Source organism: Apus apus, chromosome 2 (genome assembly GCF_020740795.1).
Source record: "Apus apus isolate bApuApu2 chromosome 2, bApuApu2.pri.cur, whole genome shotgun sequence".
Lineage (NCBI taxonomy): Eukaryota > Metazoa > Chordata > Aves > Apodiformes > Apodidae > Apus > Apus apus.
The window spans coordinates 42,246,773-42,266,784 of NC_067283.1; the positions used below are offsets into that span (position 1 = coordinate 42,246,773).

At 41.7% G+C, this 20,012-nt stretch overlaps 1 protein-coding gene across 3 annotated transcripts in view; it reads left to right on the plus strand.

The window, feature by feature from the left end:
- TGFBR2 (transforming growth factor beta receptor 2) overlaps positions 1-20,012 on the plus strand; it is a 64,756-nt gene that overhangs the window by 24,960 nt on the left and 19,784 nt on the right. For all 3 annotated transcript variants that reach the window (XM_051612900.1, XM_051612901.1, XM_051612899.1), the window contains 2 exons: positions 6,715-6,886; positions 8,548-8,738. In XM_051612900.1, the coding sequence (XP_051468860.1) occupies positions 6,715-6,886; positions 8,548-8,738 (363 nt within the window). The remainder of the gene's footprint in view (positions 1-6,714; positions 6,887-8,547; positions 8,739-20,012) is intronic.

Genomic DNA, 20,012 nt, shown 5'->3' on the forward strand with positions numbered 1-20,012 from the left:
CATACCTTCCCCTGCTCCTTGCCTGTCACTGGGCAGAAAATAGTCGTTTCCTAGATTTCACTGCAGTTCGTCAGCGACCTTCCTGCTGTGAACCAGTTCTGCTTTGGCCTTCCTTCAGCTGGAGGTGGCCAAACTACTCTGACTAGGTCTAGCTTGTCAGAATGGCTTACCTAGACTGCCCTCTTCTTCCCTAGCAGACTTCTCCGTCATGGATGGTCACGGCCCACATAAACTGTTTGAAGGCCTGCAGACCCCACCAGACCTTTGCTTCCCTGCATATGATAGTGTCTTCTTTGTGATGGGATGCATTGGAGGGGTGTATGTGTGTCTTGTTGTAGTGATGGTTGTATTGTTGCTATCTGATAGGTGTGACTTGCATTTTTTTCATATGACAGGCAGGAGCCATTACATGATAGGGAGAAGCCGTGACATGCATTTCCTTCAAGTACTTACACAGAAGTGTGTTCATAAAAAGAAAATTCTTTTTGTCTTTATCATTTGCAGAGCACCCAGGGGGTTTGATCACAGGAAGGTGCCAACCTCTTTGCAAACAAAAAGTGCAATTGGTATATTTAAAGGCCTGTCTTTAAGCACTGACTGAGACAGCTGTTGGGCTAGGCTGAAAGGCTGAAAATCAAAAAGAAACCTAAGAGGTGAAACACCTTCCAAGCGTGAAAAGGGAGTAAGTTGCTAGGGGCAGACCAGGGTGACATCATTGTTCTGTGACTAAATATGATACAGGTTGAGGCAGAGAGAATCTGCAAAAGAATGTGTAGGAATGTGGTTTCCTGGAGTCCTGCCATAGGGACAGTTACATATCTGGTGAGCTTAACATTTATGAAACCTGTTTTCCTCTGACATATTTTAGTTGTACATAAAAGATAGCTCATATCTGAGTTTGTCTCAGCACTCTTGATAATCATTGTTGTTAATCTTAATAGAAACAGTCATGTAAGTCTGTGCCCATGGTAATCCTACTGGGATAAATCATAGTTGAGATAAAGTACTGCAGCCCAAAGCAGGGTCCAAGACAGTATGAACTATATGAGTTCATACTCATGTAGTGAGGATGGGAGTATGTGTCACAGAACAACATTCCATTTCAACTCACAATGGCACTAAGCTCAGAATTGGCAGCTGAAACTAAAAAATTGAAAATAAGTATTTCAGAGTGTTACCCCTATGGAGTTAGTTTCCCCATGGGAGTTAGTAGGTGATTTGCAGGGTTAACTCCTGTGATTTTTATGATGAGTCATATGATAGCTGACATTTTTTCTTTTAGATGAAGCTCCTGGATTCCAGTGATTTATTTTCTTTTGATCTTTCAATTTTTATAAGTTAGGCAGTAATGCCAACCCTCCTGCTTATGGCCAAAGTTTCAAAACATGACTGAAATGCACTCTAGAAGTCCGGGCAGCAACAACAAATAAAGGAGAACATAGCAGTTGTTCTTTGGTTGAGTTTTGGCTTGTTTTTTTTTTCCTTCCTGTAATTCCATTATCTCTCTGGCTAGTCTTGTGATTTTGTAATTCATATTTTTTTAATCTTTGGGGTTGATTATGGTGCGGTCTTTTCTTCCTTGTATTGCTGGACTGAAGATAACCAGTATAATTAAGAATAACCATCAGAATATATCCAGGTCATAAATGTAAAGCTTGGATCACACATTTTCTTTGACTCCTTCTCTCCTGCAGTTGATTCATCAATTATTGTAAGACAAAGAATATGCTTTTGCATCACTCCCTCTCCACTTTCAGGATGCAAGCAGTGTCCCCATCACCATCAAAGTTCTGCTAAGGTTGTGGATCATGTGCTATGGATGGCAGTCAAAATTTTAAAAATGCTGTCTTTAGTACTGTTTCTGGCAAAATCTGAGATCTTTGTGTTGAATGAGAAGATAATACAGCTTGGACATTGTTAATAGCTGCTACTGTGGTTTCCAACCATTGAGACATGATGTTGTGGAGCTGTGCTCTTTGGGAGAACAAGGACAGTCTCCTTCAAGGCTATCTGATAAAGGCATCCTTCTTCATGCAGATTTCCATGATGTAGGGAAGTCTTAAATTCAAGTCTCTCCCATCAGCTGGAATTATTTCACAGCAGCTGAGTCATTGAATTCCTATCCCAGCACCTCCCCCTGCATTTTTTTTTTAAATGGATGGGATTTATCTGCTTAGCAATGCTGTTTTATATGTATACATGTGCCAGAGGCACTGGATGACAGAATAGAAATGAAATAACTGTATTTTACAAGATAAGACTAAGATAAATTGGCTGATGTTTCTGAAATGCATCCGAAGGCATAAATAAAGTTTTCCAGGGCAGACATTCCCAAAAAAGACAGCATGTTTGTTTGGGCTTCATTTAAATTACATTGGCTTTTGAGAGTTCTGTAATGATGCTAAAAAAATAAGAGGAACGTCGACTATAGCCTGACACCTCAATGGAAGTTACACATCTATAAACAACAGACACAAAGTAAACAACTTCAGGACAGTCAGTAGACTTTGGGTGAGGTGCACTGTTTATAAGATCCTGAGAAAACATAAAAAAGACATGAGACATAGAGTAAAAGTGTTGTCCTGCAAGCCTGGGTCTACTAAAACCCATGAAGTTGATACTTCTTTTGCGGTTGCTCTTGTGTCTCTTCCATAATATCCAGCCCACATGTTGACTTGCACGTTCCATGCATTTTAACCACAGTGACTGATCTATACTGAACTGATTGGTTGAAAGCTTCATAGCCAAGAAACCACAGTCTTTTATTTGAAGTCTTCTCTGTAGACAAGGTGGCAAGAAAAGCTAGAATTAGGCTTCCTGTAGAAGTCAAAATAAGAAAATTAACATTAGAGGGTACGTGGCAGAACTCAAATTTAGGAGACAAGCACACATTTCAGGATGGCTTCCTTCAGGTGTGCAAATCTGTGTTTTCCCTGTTGACTTTCCCATTATATCCACTCTTTTTTCTTTTTTTTTTTCCTTTTTTCTTTGTTTGTTTTTTTTTTGGGGGGGGTTGTGTGTGTGCACAGGGAAAGGATACTTCTGTCCACAGTGTTCAAGTGACTTTGGATCTCTGAATGGGAGAAAAAGAGCCACAAAGATGATTAAGGGAGTGGAACATCTCCTTTATGAGGAAAGGCTGAGGGAGCTGGGTCTCTAGCTTGGAGAAGAGGAGACTGAGGGGCAACCTCATCAATGTTTACAAATATGTAAAGGGCGAGTGTCTGGAGGACGGAGCCAGACTTTTTACAGTGATGTCTAGTGATAGGACTAGGGGCAATGGGTACAAACTGGAGCATAGGTGGTTCCAGGTAAACATCAGAAAAAACTTCTTTACTCTGAGAGTGACAGAGCACTGGAACAGGCTGCCCAGAGAGGTTGTGGAGTCTCCTTTGCTGGAGACATTAAAAATCCACCTGGAAAAATTCTTGTGTGATGTACTCTAGGTGATCTTGCTCTGGCAGGGAGGTTGGACTAGATGATCTTTCGAGGTCCCTTCCAACCCCTAAGATTCTGTGATTCTGTGAGAAAACCATGAGGAGTTGACTCATGAAGTGCGCAGCAGGACAGTCAAGAATTTTTAGAGATGGACACTCGAGTGGCTACAAGAAATGGAACAATCTTGCTCATTGTGAAACACTTACTGCTTGTGGACTCTTAGGGGAATGACTGAATACGTTTCCCTAGGGAAGAACCCTACAAATTTGTCATTCTCCAGGCAGGATTTTTTTAGTTAGAAATAGGTCTGAGTTCATGTGACTTGGAAGGAGACCAGTCTTTCCTCAGAGCCTAGCAGCAGCCTGTGATCAGAAGAGAGTGATGTTGAGGTTCGTGTCTACCTCCAGATATCACCTCAGGCCCTTTGCAGAGGTTGATTTCGGCATCAGTCTGACAGGGGAATTTCAGCATCAGTTTAGTAGGAGAAAGTCAAAACTGGCTTTAGTTTGGAACCTGGTGGGTTATCACAGTGGGCAAGGCCAAGCTGTATTAATGAATACACCAGTGTCCACAAGAGCAATTTGAGAATATTAGGGAAATAAACTGCAGTCTTAGTTTAAATGAGGTGCTAAAGTTTGTCCACCCATGCAGTTTATCCAATACCTTGAACTGCCAGGGGAACGGAGAGGCACTGCAGTGTTAGCCTGTATCACAATAAATTTTGGAACAAAATTCAAGTGTAGTCAGTTCTGGAATCCTATAATCCCATTAGCTTTTGCCATTAATTTAACCTCTACAGATACTAGCTGGGCCTAACAATCCAGTCTTTTTCTAGTAATTGAATTAAGGCCTACCACTCTTAACCTTGAGACTCAAGGTTTATGACTTTGCAGTGGATTGCTGCATTCCAGATAGTTGTTTGTTGTGTTTTGTTCTTGTGGGGTTTTTTTGTTGTTGTTTTTTTTAATCAAGTTGCTTGGTTTGGAGATCCCTCCTTGGAAGAGATCCAAACATATTTTCATATGTTTGTTCCAGTGGGTGAGTCTTAGCAGAACTTGGCATGGCTGGGGATGGCACAGGACCGAGCCCTTCCTCTCAACTAACAAAGTGCTTCAACCAGTTTACCTATGGATCCACCTTCCCGTGGCTTTTGGCTCCAGTGCTGCAGGCCCTAGAGAGGACTGAGTCCTGCCTGTGGCAGAGGCATCCATTTCCCAGTGACACATGGAGCTATGTGAGCTCAGACCTGAAAGCAGTGTAGATGCAGCTGAACTCTTTGCATTTTGAGCAGCAGATGTCTTCCCCCTGTGCTCAGTTGTAAGCCACTTGGCACCCTGCCACAGGTTTACTGTGTGAACTTGGGTGAGTTACTTAATCACGCCTTTGATATTTGTCTGTATTGTTCATGCAGGCTTTTAGGACCAAAGATTGTCTCTTGCTGGGTAGAGGGACAGTCCCTGATTATCAGGTTGGTTTGATCACTACTGGAACCTCGGTAAAGCTATTAGTTTTTCTTCAACGTATGGCAAATATGAGGTACCATGCAGAGGAGAGGAGCAATTTGCCACAATGGTGATTATATTAACACATATTTTATAGAACACTAGATTCAAGACCTTTTGAGTTCCAACCACACCCACTTCAATGAGGCTTTGTACTTCTGTGTGGCTTCTGGAGTTATTAGAACTAATTAAGAACAAGAAATGTTTACCTGGGGCTTAAAATTAATCCAGCCAGCTCATAACGTACTGCTAGCATGTTCCCAGTGAGTTCATCAAAACACTCACTTCTGTGTAGGACTGCTGAAATCACTGGGAGTTTTGCCCCAAATAACAATGGCAGTAAGATCAGAGAGCTTAGGTCAGTACGAGACCTTGCTAGTGATGAGAAGGATGTGGGATTTGGTTGAAGAGGGAAGATGTTTCTCTTAGTCCCTCACAATGGCTCAGAAATCAATTGAAAATGTTAGCAAGAGGCCTTTTTATTTCCTTCTGGAAAAGCACGTATATTTAATTCTTGTATTAAAATATTCTAATGGTAATAAATAGTTAAGTTCTTGAAGGAAAAAATTGATTTCTCAGCTAATGGAGGAGGGGAAAATTATGAATCCCTGGTTGCCCATTACTGGTTGACTAGCAACATGTGGCCACAGAGAGCAATATGAACATAGTTTTAACATGCAGGTGGCTCTGCTATATGAAGCTCAGTATGTCCTTAAAGTGGTTCAACCTACTTTTCCAAATATATTACGAAGTGAGTCAGACTGAAACTGTTGTAGACAATCTGCTCCACTTCAGATAGTTGCATATTCATTTTAGCTTTAGAAAAAGTTTATGTTGGCATTTTCTGTTCCTTTTAGTCATGCTGGCTTTTCAAAATAGCTTTTGAACTAAAAATATGTTTCCTGAAATTCATACACTGGGACAAAAAATACCTCTTCCTTTACTATTACCACACTGACACAGATGGTGAGTGCTAAGACTCAGAACCAGTAAGCAAGTAATCCTTCAATGCTTAGGTGCAGAAATGTAGCTCTTAGGTCAAAGTAGACTTCTACAAGACAGACTGTCACTGCAAGTTAGTTTGAGTTCAGATCCACTTGACTTAGCCCGGGAAGACTCCAGTGGCAGATTATGTGAGCTGTACAGATGCCCTGTTGCATTTCCAGCTTGAGTTTCACCCACAGCCTCTGGCAGGCCATCTAACTTAAGTTGAAATTCAGTTCCAGCTCTGTGTTTTTCTGTGTGGAAAGTAATCAGATTAGGGGTGACATCTAGGTTATGCCTCAGGTTAGTAAAGACAAACTTTCAAAATTTATCATGACCCATTTCATAATGATGTCACCCGCCTAACATGCATTCCCACTATGGCATCCACAGTTACTTTAGCACACAGACCATGCTGCAATATACATCATGGGGGACATGATATGCTGCCTGTGAATAAAGCACATGGGTGACTACAGAGCAGTTACTTCAGTGCGAGCTGGACTCAGAATAAGTTTGACTCTGCAAATTACAAAGCAACTTTTGCTCCCTCTGAAGTCTATAGAAGTTGTTTTCACTTTTCAAATTCTCTTTCATTAACCTTGTCTTGACAGTGTGGCACTTCCCTTGAAAAAAAAATTGGTAGCTGTAAGAGATCAAAGATTTTACTAATTTAAGGTGGGAGGGAATGTTTTCTGCTAATAAAAACCTTATCTTCATAGTGATCAATAACATAATTTGATAATCTACCCTTATTGAGTTTCCTTCTCTTTTTCTTTTTTTCTTTAAGTTGAAAGTATCTCACCTGTAGATGGAAATAAGGGAAATGGATTGCAAATGCCGAACCTATGCAAATTTTGTGATGTTAAAGTAACAACCTGCTCAAACCAACATAAGTGCAAGAGCAACTGCAACATCACTGCTATTTGCGAGAAGAAAAATGAAGTCTGTGTCGCTATATGGTAAGTTATTTCTTCATACAGGTATGGAGGGGAGCACACCCTCATTCATCCTTACTTTGTGCTTTTCTTGATTGCTCTGATACTCCGAATGTCCCTGCTACCTCACCAGGCTTTGCTCTCTCACTTACGACTCATATGTCTGCTCAGCATACTGAGTTGCTTGAGGTTAACAATTCTGATATGAAATGTTCTGGGGATTTTTTTCCTTTAAAGCGGTTCTGTTCCTGCTTATGCTGTTATTGGAAAAGAGGCATGTTTTTGCTCAAATCATTAAGCTGCATCCACCCACAGTACTCAGAGTAGAAACAGATTTGAGACTCAGAGAGGATTGTGGTGGCATTTGCTGAAGAAAGACAATTCTCTCTCAGGTTTCAAAGTAAATTAGGTTGTGTGGATCTATCACAGGAGACTTACTTACCATGTCTAGGTAGAAATACTTTTTCTTAATGGTAAAAAAAAATCTTCTACGTATGTAGTGACTCTGATGTAAGCATAATGGTTTTTTCATATAGCCTATGTCAAGGTTCAAAGAAGTCAAGGGTATATGAAAATGGGTTGTAACACTTTTAGGATTTGTTTACTCTAAACAAAATGAAGTGGGAACCCCAGTCTAAAAACCGGGGTTTTGCCTTTCCACAAATGGTAAGCTAATCCCCAAAGCAAACCAGAAACACTCATAAGTGAACAAAAGGAGCAGACCTGAGTATTTGCAACACTGGTGTTGGTTTAGGAACATCATTAGAATCACTTACAGAAAGACATAATTAATTCATTTATTGAGGGATTAGTTGTGTCCATTGACTTGAAGAGATTCAGCATAATTTGAAGTCAATGCTTGAAATGCAGAATCAGACCTGTTTGCTGTTCTTTATTTGTCCTGTGCTCCTTTAGTAGGCAGTCATTGTCTATTATTGGTATACAAAGTGGCTGTAGTGCAATTTAACATACATTCTGGATTTTTCATGCTGATTTATCCAAAAGGCAAATGAGCTGAGAACTGTATTTCTAGTGATCTTTGCCTTTGAGTCTTGTATCAGTGAAATTAGATCTGTGGATCAGGAGAAAACGCAGGAATACAATCCAGATTATCATCTGTAAGTATGTCCCTGACAGCAAGGCAACTCTAGCTTGCACCAGTGCTATGGTTAGTTTTTGCTTTTATTTCATTTTATTTTAAGTGATAAGGATAACTCCTTCTGTGCAGAAATTGCGCTGATTGTAGGCTTCTAAAACAAAATGAAAAGGCCAACTCATTAGAAATTCCTCAGATTTCAAGGAAATCATTCAGTTTTCATCATAATTTCCCACAGATTTTTACTGTCTGCTCCATGACCACAAAAACCAAAAGTATGTTCTGAAGTTCACAGCAGTTCATTGAGAATTACCCTGCATAATTCTGGGTGAGATTTTCAAAGGCACTTATTGGAGCTTAGTGGTAATATGATACAGGAATAGCTGTGCCATTGTACAAATGTCCTAGTGCGAGGAGCCCAGACACAGCCAAATTCACCCCATTCAGGAAAGCCAAAGGGGAACATATGATACTCTTTAAATCCCGTTTGACTTCTCGAAAGAGGCAAATTTTGGGCAGGCACAGTCCTGTCTGCCACCTTTGTAAAATATTCCTTCTTTTATTTCAGTTTTCTCCTTTTCATTTTTAGGAGACAAAATGATGAAAATGTGACATTAGAAACAATATGCCACGATCCCCAGGAAACACTCTATGATCATGTGTTGGATGACTCCAGCTCAGAGGAGTGTTTGATGAGAGAAAAGAAGGACAATGGGGGATTGATGTTCATGTGTTCCTGTACAGGTGAAGAATGCAACGATATGCTAATTTTTCCATCAGGTAGGTTTAATAATTTACCCTATATTCCTAGGCTATACTTTGCAAGTAATATTAACTGTGTTATACGCATGAACTTTGGAACCTCATTTTGTGAGGGAAAACTTCTAGTGGCAGGAGATATTTTGGTCTCTTCTGAGTCTTGCAAAATATCAGCCTTTCTTTTCTGCGTTCAGAAAATATTTCTTCATGCCAGGATGCCCTCCCTTTGAAATAAGTCTGATACTCAGCTCAAGACTTAAAAGTTGGTGAAAAGAAAGATGAAAGCAAGATGTTTAGAGTTGTTCTGTTGACACACCAAAATGCAACATATGCTAATTACATTATAAAACATAACCAGGAGGCAAATGCCATATTTAAAGCCTTGCCTGTTCTGAAAGGCTGCATTGCCATGGTACAGCATCTGTATATACAGATACTACTGAGTAACTTGATAGGATGTGAGTCTAAAGTCAGCTTCTCTGTTGTAACTGACCAGCTGCGCTTGTTCTGTGGTGATTGTGAAGTAGCTAGAATGTTCCTTCACTGGTGGATATGCCCCCACATGCTTACTACAGCACAAGGACATATATGTGAGTTCAGCTAAACCAGTGAACTCTGAGCACAGACCAAACCCAAGTGCATAACCTGTCCTCATTCTGCTTCATGTATGCCTGTTTTGACCACTGCAAATACAGTAAAAGCAGAGCAGATGTGTACAGTGCTGATGGACCTCATGCTGCATGGACAGATGAGCATGTGTGCATGCATACACCTCATTTAAGTTTCTCATACCTGCTGGATCCCACAATGATTCTTCTACTGTGACTGAGTCAGGTCTCTCACAGGCAGGTGTGAAGCGTCCTGCAGAAAGCCTCATGTGCACACTTCAAAATTAGTGTGGCACACAACATCTGTCCTTATCACCTGCAAGTTTCTCAGAAAAGGACATAATCAAATCCTAATTATACACGATAACGAAGGGTTGAGATATGTTCTCACTCCTGGAAGCCTGGTGCATAGCTGTACTGGGGTGGACAACTATGTGAATGTCTTTCAGCTCTCGCTTCCCAGCCCTCCAAGAAGGCTAACTAGTTTGGGTTGCAAGACCACACCAGATTAGCTGGGAACAAGCTAGAAAGTGTTTGCCTTCTTTGGCCCAGGCTGTCCATGTCCAGTGCCACATCCTTCCTTCTTTCTCATCCCTTCCTGAAGCTCAATTTTAAACCAGACAACCTGACTGCCATTCTATGGTGGTATGACCAACCCTTACTTGGGCCAGCTTTAAAGGAGCTAGAGTAAATATTGATATCAATGTGAGCACATGTGGTAGTCCCAGGACCTAGTTCTAATGTATTGCCTGGATTTTATTGAAGATAATGTGTTCCTAGTGAAAAAATCTCACTGTGTCTAGAGTTTTTATACAAAACAAACCACAACCTTGTGGGTTTTGACTAATTTGTTATAAATTAGTCCCATTATAGCTGTTTCTCCTGGAGCTATGAACCGAATACAATCATGCTGATGAATGTGTGTATGTTTATGAAAACTGTATTATAAATTCAAGCCCAAGTGCCTTTATTCCTGTCAACTCTGCAGCCTCCCTCACATTTCCAGAACAGCCTAAAAGAAGCTGTAGTATAAATCAAAACCCAGTCTTCTATCCTAATCCTTTCACTCTTCAGAGTGGAGCTTTTCCTTCTAGGTCATGTGCTGTAAACACTCTAGGAGACTCATGAAGACTGTACCCCGCATTCACATGTAGTAGAGTGACTAAGTACAGATAAAAGTAATGTAAAACTTCAGTTTATAATATTTCCAGTTAATTCACAAACACAAGCATTAACTCCAGTTGGGAGGGGGAAATATTGAAGTTTTGTCATTCCTTTTTGATTGTTGTGGATTAGTGTTTCTTTTAAATGAAAACAGCCCTTTCGGGTTGCTTGCCTGGTTAGCCATGGCAGGAAGACAAACGATTTTTACAGTATCAGACATGCGGTTTCCTGTCTGTGTTTAACTTTGAGCAGAACATCACAGCCAGCTGGTCCACGGCTCCTCCAGACAACTAGATAATAGCCTGTAATAGTTTTGCCTTTGGAATGAATGTCATCCAGATCTGTTCTATACATTGTTCTTGCCTTTTTTTGTCTCCACATTTCTTGTACACCAGAGCAAGGATTTTTGCAGTGTTTTTGCACATCCTATAGTTTTAGAGAATGGACAAACACAAGTCCAAAAAAGCCTGATCAAAAAGTGACTACTAATTTACTAGCAGAAATTTATTAGATTGTAATTTTTCACCTGATAATCACAGGCTTTCTTTTCAAGCTATTGCTATAAATGATCGGTGTTCTAGGTTTTCTTCCTTCAGGGTGCACACTTAAGACAGGTCAGATTTAGTTTGTTCCTGGTGTTTCTGAGATAAGAACAAAAATTGTGGGTAAGGCAACAAGTTCTAATTTCCACCACAGGTTAGTCACTAAGGTCCAGTGATTCATGGCTGAGCTGTTACTGCTTATGTAAGAGTTGGTGTGTTGCACTGTTGGCTCCTATCAGTCCTGAGTGTGAAGGTTAAACCTCCTGACTCCAGTTTTGGACACAAACATCTAAAGGTTTTGGGTAGTGGGAGGTGTTGTGACTCACAGAAATGTGGCTGTGTAAATGTTTGAAGTAGTTACATCCAAATCAAATGCCTCTTTCTTGTATGGACTTCTGTTTAAATTGCCAGTCTGCAAAACAAGCAAGACACAGTCAGACATGTGCCTAAACACACCTGTAGTTCTGCTGTGTCAGAGGGCTTCTGACCCTGATTCAAGTCCTTGGTGTTTCAGGCCACAGGCACAGGCCAGGCCACAGCTGGTGTCAAATACTGTGTTGATCCGAACAGTGTTCTGTTGTTTTTGGTGAAATAATATACAGGAGACAGGTAGTCATTGCAAATCTGACTACTCTGTTTATTTTTTTAATCCCTCTATTTTTTGCCAAACAAAATTGTGGGTGACTGGCAAGCAGCTTGCACCCTTGTAGTGGAAAAATGCTTCTCATGGCAAAACTCAGTGTCAGTCTGTTTTAATTATTATTTATTCAAATGGCTAATGCCAGAGTTGCCAGAAGGCAAAGCCAGGGAGCAAAGCCACTGGAAAAGATTAGCCAAAATCAGGGGTCGGGGGGTGGGGGGGAAAGGCTGTGACTGGCTAGAAGTTGGGTAAGTGGCAGGCAGAGGCCTGGTCCTGCTGTCATGAAAAAGATTGAGAGCAGGACTGGACAACCAGAGTTTTTTTTCTCCCTAAAGTCTACTTGTGTCTGATGAGTCTTCTGCATCTTGCTTTGCCTTCTTATGTTTTGACCTGTTGTGCTGAGCTAGGTCTGTTTGTAGCTGTATGCACTGTTCCAGGCCTCCCTTGGTGTTTGGGCAGCTTTGGTCCTCAGCCTTCCCTTTACCACACCATCTCCCTGCCTCTGTTCATCAGCCAATGCAAGCATGACAAATGCCTGACAAAGTTCTCCTTTGTTAACAATCCTAAACTATTTGACTGAGGTCAAAGCCTGTTTACCCAAAGGGACCAAGTAGGACTGTGCTCTTTCCAGCCTCATGGCCTGACCTGTTCTCCGTGTGCAGAGGTGACCAGGCGCTCATTGTAGTGAGGAAATGGGATGCCTCCATGTTCCTCAGCACATCACCTACCTGCTGTGCAATGCAACTTCTTCCTGTTGTCCAGGCTCATTCAGACACATTCATTCAGTGACATGCAAAAGAGTGACCCCAGCACTGGAGACTGCAGACAGGAAAACAAATCCTTTAAGTACCGTTGCTGTTACATATGCATATAGAAATATATGCAAATAAATATACACGGGAATCAAGTTCAAATCCAAGAAAAAAATGCAGTGGTGTCAAAATGTGGAAATAAAATTTGCTGACCTGTAACACAACTCTGTTTGGTTTAGAGTTGTTTAATTCTGATAACTTAGATGGTGATAATTTTTCATCCTCACCTATCTTGCCGTGCTATGGAGATCTCCATGCAGCTTGCAACTGAGGTGTCTGTGGCATTATTCATGTAGGCTGTGTTTATTTGCCATGTACTGCAAGGTGAGGTCATTATTTTGGGCATTCCCACCACACCCCTTCCTAACATAGGCAAAACCTTTAGCAGCAATGTGTACAAATTTTAATAACTGAATCATCCAGACAGTTGCCTTGAAATACAAAGCTTAAGTGATAGACATGACTGATGGGCCAACAAGAGTTTATGAGAATAATGAAACTAACTGGGGAAATGTGTCAGAATGGGGAGGATGTTATGCTGCTAACAATCTTCGCATGGATCCTGGTTTTACTTCTAATTGAGAGTGTAATAGACATAAGTATTTGATTAATCAATTGTGTCTGAGTCATTTACCCAAACAAATTACAGCCTATGGATTTGCAGTGTCTCAAGTGCTGTGATTACTCACTGTGTACAGTTGTTACCTGGGAGACCTGGTATTGTTCTGCTGCCTGAATCACCACAAGCATGCCTGTGTGTTGACTTGTCTTGTGCCCAGATTGTGCAGGAGATATGGATAATGTTTGAGAGTTTTCTTAACTTGGTATCTCTCCCTTGTCTCTAACATGTTGCCCCTATCTTTTCCTTTCTTTCCTCTTCCTCTTCTTACTAGAGTCAAAGCATTAGTGATTTTACTTGACTACATAGGAGGATCTCAGACTTAAGAGCAGACTTGAGATCTGTGCACAAACAGCTGCCAGGCCATAAATACTCATGAGGTGAGTTGTCCAGTGCTCAAGGAACAGCAGAAGGGAGATGATTACAGCTGGAGTGCTTCCAAGTGGATTTTAACAAAGGCTTTCATTAATCTGCTTTTCTGTTTTCCAACTAACATGTTCAGAAGGTAACTGTCTTCCAGCTGCCCCATAAAAGAGGTCAGTAGCATTTACATAACGTTGCACAGCCTCTTAGCGCCTGTATATTGGCATTGTTCTCTATGTTTCCTCTTAGGCATTTGCAGCTACAAGAGTCCCACCCAATGCCTGCAGCTGTGTGTAACTAAAGAAGAGCCTGTCTAATACTGAACGTCTGATTCATTTAGTGGGATAGAAAGGAAATAGAATGGAAAGAGGCAAAAGAAGCCAAAATTCTGTTTTGCTCTGTATTATTTATATTGTTTGCTTCCTAGGAAAATAACCATGCAGAGCTCAGTTACAGATTTGTGTAAAAACAAACTAGGCAGCGCTTTTCCAGTCTGGTTGGCATATTTGTTACAATTTGCATCACTTGAGAGCTTAATAAGTGTGGGAATGTGGCCAACCTTTTATCAGGTTGTCATGGAAGACACTTTAATAATTACAGACAGAAACAAACTGTAACTAACACTGGCAACATAATATTTTGGGAAAGGTTGGAGGGGTGAGACTCAGGCTGAGAATAAAAATAGTGGTTAATGTGTGGCATCTGTTGGAACATATTGAAACTGGAGAGATTGATTTGTTCCAGAAAACCACCAGCAAACAGCAGCAGACACTGAGTTGTATAACTGAGGCATATATCACAGAAACACAGTCACATCATGTAAAGTTAGAATGTGTTGGCTTCAATATTGCTGAGTAGGAAACTCAGCTACAAAAATCAAAATGTGTGAGAAATGCCATGTACACACAGTGAAGTGACCTGTTTGAATGGGAGGGATAAGAAGAGAATGTATCCAGGGGTGGGAGATTTTAAATAAATGGAACTGTGCCAGCAAACCAAGGAATTACACTTTCTAGCCAGCAGTGAGGGAATAAAACAGCAACAAACTATTCTGTCTTGGAGCTTGAGAGTTTCTGAAACCTCCTGGGTGCTGAATAGCATACTTGGCAATCAGTTGAAAAATGAAATTCTGCTCACAATGGATAAAATGTCCATTACATCATTGCTGCCCAGCCTTTTCACTGAAGTAAGCAAGCCACTTAGAGGCAATCAAATTACCTGCCTTCTGCCTCCATGACTAAGATGCAGTCATTCCCATCAGGTGACAGATGCATATGCATGATCCTTTCAAGGTGTAACAGGTATAACTGAGTCATGTAACTTAGGATTTTTCCCAAGCATAACAGGTATCCTGAGTCCTGATCACCCAGTTATGGGTAGTCATGTGCCAAAAGCAAGGCTGCTGGCCTCCAGGGGAGAGTAGCAGTGAATGTGCCACAGCTCACAAAACTCTTCATGCCTTTGCCTTGTTACCTCTCAGGAAAAGAGGTAAGTGGTGGCATTAAGTGCTCTGAAGACTGGGCCTGGTTTGCCAGCCATATCTTGACTGCAGAGCAACATGCATCTCAAGTGAGTGAGTTCCCACACCTTTAAGCAAACATCTTTAGGGTCCAAATTCTGAGCCATGCAGATGACAGTGCTTTAGAAAGGCAGGTTTGGAAACAGGCTCTAGAGATGGCTTTATCTTGTCACTTCAACTATCTCTGAGCCCTTACAGCGAGCCAGGCAGACCTACCAACTACCAGAGCTAGTGCCTCTCCAGGCGGCAGGGTATCTTATGTTTTGGATACTCTGGCAATATCATCTTTGGGCTAAAAGATGAAGACATACAGCTCAAACACAAGTTACTGACCCTGACAGACTTGGTTTACCTAGTAAAAAAAACCAACTCTTGTCAAGTTCAGGAACTGGCTGCAGGAACTTAGCTTTAAGGACAACCATACCCCACAAAACCAACACCACCACACAACCTCAAAAACCCACCATGCCAACGAGGACATGTTCTGAAGTGCCACATCTACACATTTCTTGAATACCTCCAGGGATGGTGACTCCACCGTCTTCCTGGGCAGCCTGTTCCAGTGCCTAACTACTCTTTTGGTAAAGAAATTCTTCCTGATATCTGGTCTAAACGTTCCTTGGTGCAACTTCAGGTAATTTCCTCTGGTCCTGTTGTTAATCGTTTGGGAGAAGATGGCAACGCCTGCCGCACTGCAGCCTCCTTTCAGGTAGCTGTAGAGAGCAATGAGGTCTCCCCTCAGCCTCTTCTTCTCCAAACTAAACAATCCCAGTTCCCTTAGCCTCTCCTCATAGGACTTGTTCTGTTAACCCTTCACCAGCTTGGTTGCTCTTCTCTGGACATGCTCCAGCAACTCAATGGCCTTCTTGTAGTGAGGGGCCCAGAACTGAATGTATTACCCAAGGTGCAGCCTCACCTTTAAGATTTCCTTCTTGAAGTGCATCCAGCCTTCCTGGATCCCTTTGCCCTTCAGGTCCATCTCCAGAGGGATTCTCCCAACCAATATCCTAAACAGGCTTAAGTCTGCCCTCCAGAAGTCCATGGTGGAGGTTTTGCTGACCCCTCTCCTCACTTCACTAAGAATTGAAAACTTTACCATTTCATGGTCGCTAAGCCAAAGATGACCTTCAACCACCACACCTCCCACCACTCCTTCTCTGTTTATAAACAGCAGGCCTAGCGAGGGACCTCATAGGCTCACTTACCAGTTGTGCCAGGAAGTTATCTTCCACACACTCAAGCCTCCAAGCTTGCCTGCTCTATGCTGTGTTATATTTCCAGCAGACGTCCAGCAGGTTCAAGTCGTCTACCAGAACAAGAGCCAGTGATTTTGAGACTTCTGCCAGCCACTTGTAAAAAGCTTCATCTGCTTCCTCATCTTGGTTGGGTGGTCTATAACAGACTCCCAACAGGATATCCACGTGATTCGCCTTCCCCCTCATTCCCTCCATACCCTTCGTGGGTACATAAATGCTCAACCCTGTCACCACTATCATTGAGCTCTCTACAATCAAAATACTCCCTAATGTATAGAGCCACCCCACCAACTCTCTTTCCTTGCCTATCCCTTCTGAAGCGCTTATAGCCATCGATTGCAGTATTCCAGTCATGAGAGCCATCCCACCATGTTCTGTGAGGACAACTACATCATAGCTATCCTGACACACATTGGCTCCCAGCGCCTCCTGTTTGTTGGCCATGCTGTGTGCATTGGTGTAGATGTACTTGAGCTGGGCTGTCCATTTCACCCCTGACCTTCACATGTCACCATTAGGCTCATCTCTAGTGGGCCTGATTTTATCCCTTTCCTCCTTTAAACCTAATTTAAAGCCCTCTCAATGAGCCCCACCAACTTCTGGCCAAGAATCCTTTTCCCCCTTGGTGACAGTTTTACCCCATCCTTTGCCAGCAGGCCCAGTGCAATGTAAACATCCCCATGATCAAAGAAACCAAAATTCATCTGATGGCACCAGCCTCTAAGCCACACGTTAATCAGCTGTGCTTTCCTGTTCCTTTCAGCATTCCCTACCACTGAAGGAACTGAGGAAAACACCACCTGTGCTCCGGATCTCGAAACCATTCAGCCCAGTGCCCTGAAATCCCTTTTCATCGCCCTAGGACTTCATGGTCTACAAGAAATGTCAAGATTTATTTTCCACTGGATAGCAAGATAGAGTCCACTCTGGTTTTAAAATCTAGTAATCTCTGGTTTCTGCCATCAGATGGTTCAAAATAAAGCTGAGCGAGGGGTGGAGCTGGTTTCCTGCCCCATGAAACTATTAAGTTGAAAGAAATTCCTTCATTCCAGCAAGGATGGAAAATTAAAATGTTTCCAAGAAACTGTCAAGAAGAAAAAAAAAAATGCAGGTTAGTTTGAGGTGCAGCATTTGAGTTTGATTATTTTGAAGTATTTTGTGTCAGGACCAACAATTTTCCGAAGGAAAAAGCCCCCTTCCCAATGAAAAGCTCCCCATCCACAAAGCCCAAAAGCCAATGCCTGTGAAATTAACAGTTTTTAAACACAAAAGTTGGATAAACTTTAGACCACGTTGTCCTCAATATAGAGGTTTCAGGGAAAAGTACAGTACTGTCAGAAGTGGAGTTTCTGTTTTGAAAATCAACCTTTCCCATCCAAAAATGTTTCATTGAAGATTTCCAAGATGTTTTAATTCTAAAACAAAACAAAACAAAAACCAACCAAACAAAAAAACCCAAAGCCCAACCAAACAAAAAATAAAACAAACAAAAAAACAGCAACCCACCAACCAAAGTCAGGCAGGTATGTGAGACACTGAACTACATAATTTCATTTGTCCCTTGAGGATTCTCCAAAAGAGATAAACTAAATTACCCCAAACAGGTCTCAGAGTGATACTTCATTTCCCTGAAAATGAAGCATTTTATGGAGTTAGTTTTCATCCAGAACGTAGAACTAAAGAGATGGGCGGACTTTTCCATATTTTATTGCCTAGTATTTTGCTCAGAAATGGTACACACATAAGGTTTAAACACACATTTTGCCTGATTCAGAATGATCAGAGATGAAGAGCTCTTCCCTGAATCAAACAGAGCAAGACTTGAACTTGGAGCTCCCATTCTTGAGACTAGTCGCCTCACTGGTGGGGGTTCAGCACTCAGATCTCCTGCCAAATTGAAACATTTGAACAAAATTCTGTTTATGCAAAAAAAAAACATTCAAAAAGTGTTAGCTTTCATTCCAGTGTGGAATTGAAACCAAACTTTGAAACCTCAGAATTTCTGCAAAGCAGAGTTGCTCTGCAGTCAGCTCAAAGGGCTGCTTTGTGTCTCAGGAGCTTGCAAAATAACTAAATCACGGTCCCGGGTCTCGACCCATATTTTGTGACTCTGTTTCTGGGGTTTTTTTAAGATACTAGACAAGCTTGCAATACATCAGTGTTGATATATTTAGCCTGAGTTCTGCCAATATCAAATACGTTCTTGCTCTGCAGTGTGACTTGCAGCAGCTTTAGAACTTGCAGAAGCAGCAAACAGCACTGAAGTATTTCTGTCAGGTGAAACTGGCTGTGCCTTTCTGCTGCTCTGTGCATTTAAGTGCAGCTCCTAATTTTATTGCTATTATTTTATTTCTTGTTTCCAAACTTCAGTGATACCAAAGTTCAATCAAAGGCACTCAATCCAACCTGAAGAATTTGCAGACAAAGTGATGCTGTGTTTTGAAGCTTCCTGGCTGAACTTGGTCTGTACAGTGTTTCCATTTTCCTTGGCACCTGAGGCCTACTCCCTAAAGGCTTAGGTAGTGTTAAGGGTTGTGCAGATGGCTTGTGCTTAGTTTAAATCACATACAGGAAGCTTTTTTTTTTTAGCTCAACTTCTCTATTGTTATGCTGTATTAATAGGCTCTTTTGAAGCTTAAGAAAGGACTGATTCCCTAAATAATAGTTCTGGGTGGGGAAAGTTATTTAGGAGCATGTTTGCAAAACCTGAAAGGTTGTTTCTTTTAACCTTTTTCTTGCCTGCCTGTGCAGCCAGGTTTTACTCATTCCAGTGCTCAGAAGGAGGAAGCTGCACTCCTATTTTGGAAATTACGGGGTTTGACTCAGGCGTTTATTTATAAGCAAATGAACGTATTTATTCTTAGATTCCTATAATCAAGCCAGAAAATGTTGGCTAGCCAGTATGCAAACATAGAGATATGCTCTGAGTTTTGATCCTGCACTCACTTTTTACACAGATTCAATAGAGAAGTACCCCAACCCTAGCCTGTTCTGGAAGGGCTGATTTTGTTCTGCTCATATCAGCAGTCAAAATCAAAGGCAGTTCCAGAAGTGCCTTGCTTGGACTGGCCTCAGAGTCACCAGCTCTTCACTGCTGCTGTCCCTGTCAATTCTGCTGGCAGGCAGGCCTCTCCTAAGCTCAGGGTTCAACCTTGCCAGTCCTCACCTCAGTTCTCTTTGTTGGGTGCTCATTCTTGCACTTTCTAAGCTTTGAGTGGACTTGTCCATAGTCTTAAAAACTGAAAATGAGCACACCCTTTGTCCCTGCTGCTTTAGGTGAGGATGTGCAGCTGTCTGCTTTTCACCCCCTGCCTCCCTACTTCCTCCAAGGGACAGTACCAAAGCGGATGTATCACTTTGCAGCAGGGGTGCAGGATGATGCAGTGCTCAGGGGAAGTAGCCAAACTACTCAGCTTCTGCTTTGATTAAAACTTTTTTTTCATTCTTTTTCAAGTGACATTTGCAACATCAACAGTTTCTCCCTTCCACCCAGAAATCCCCCTGCACCACAAGCAGAGCTTTCACATGTGCAAAAAGAGGAAGAGCCAAAGGGACTGTGAAGTCTGAAGGAGACTTCTCAGCAGTAGGCCAAAATAGTACAGCCTGCTCTAGGGCATTATAGGCATGATTGGAGACCCTCACAAAGGTAGCCATAACCAACAAGGAGCGGTGGCTTTGGGTGAGTTTCTTCTCAAAGCTGAACATGCACTCAGCTACCTCCAACTCCTGAACTCATGGGGAGAAATTTGAAAGAAAACTAATATATCTTGGG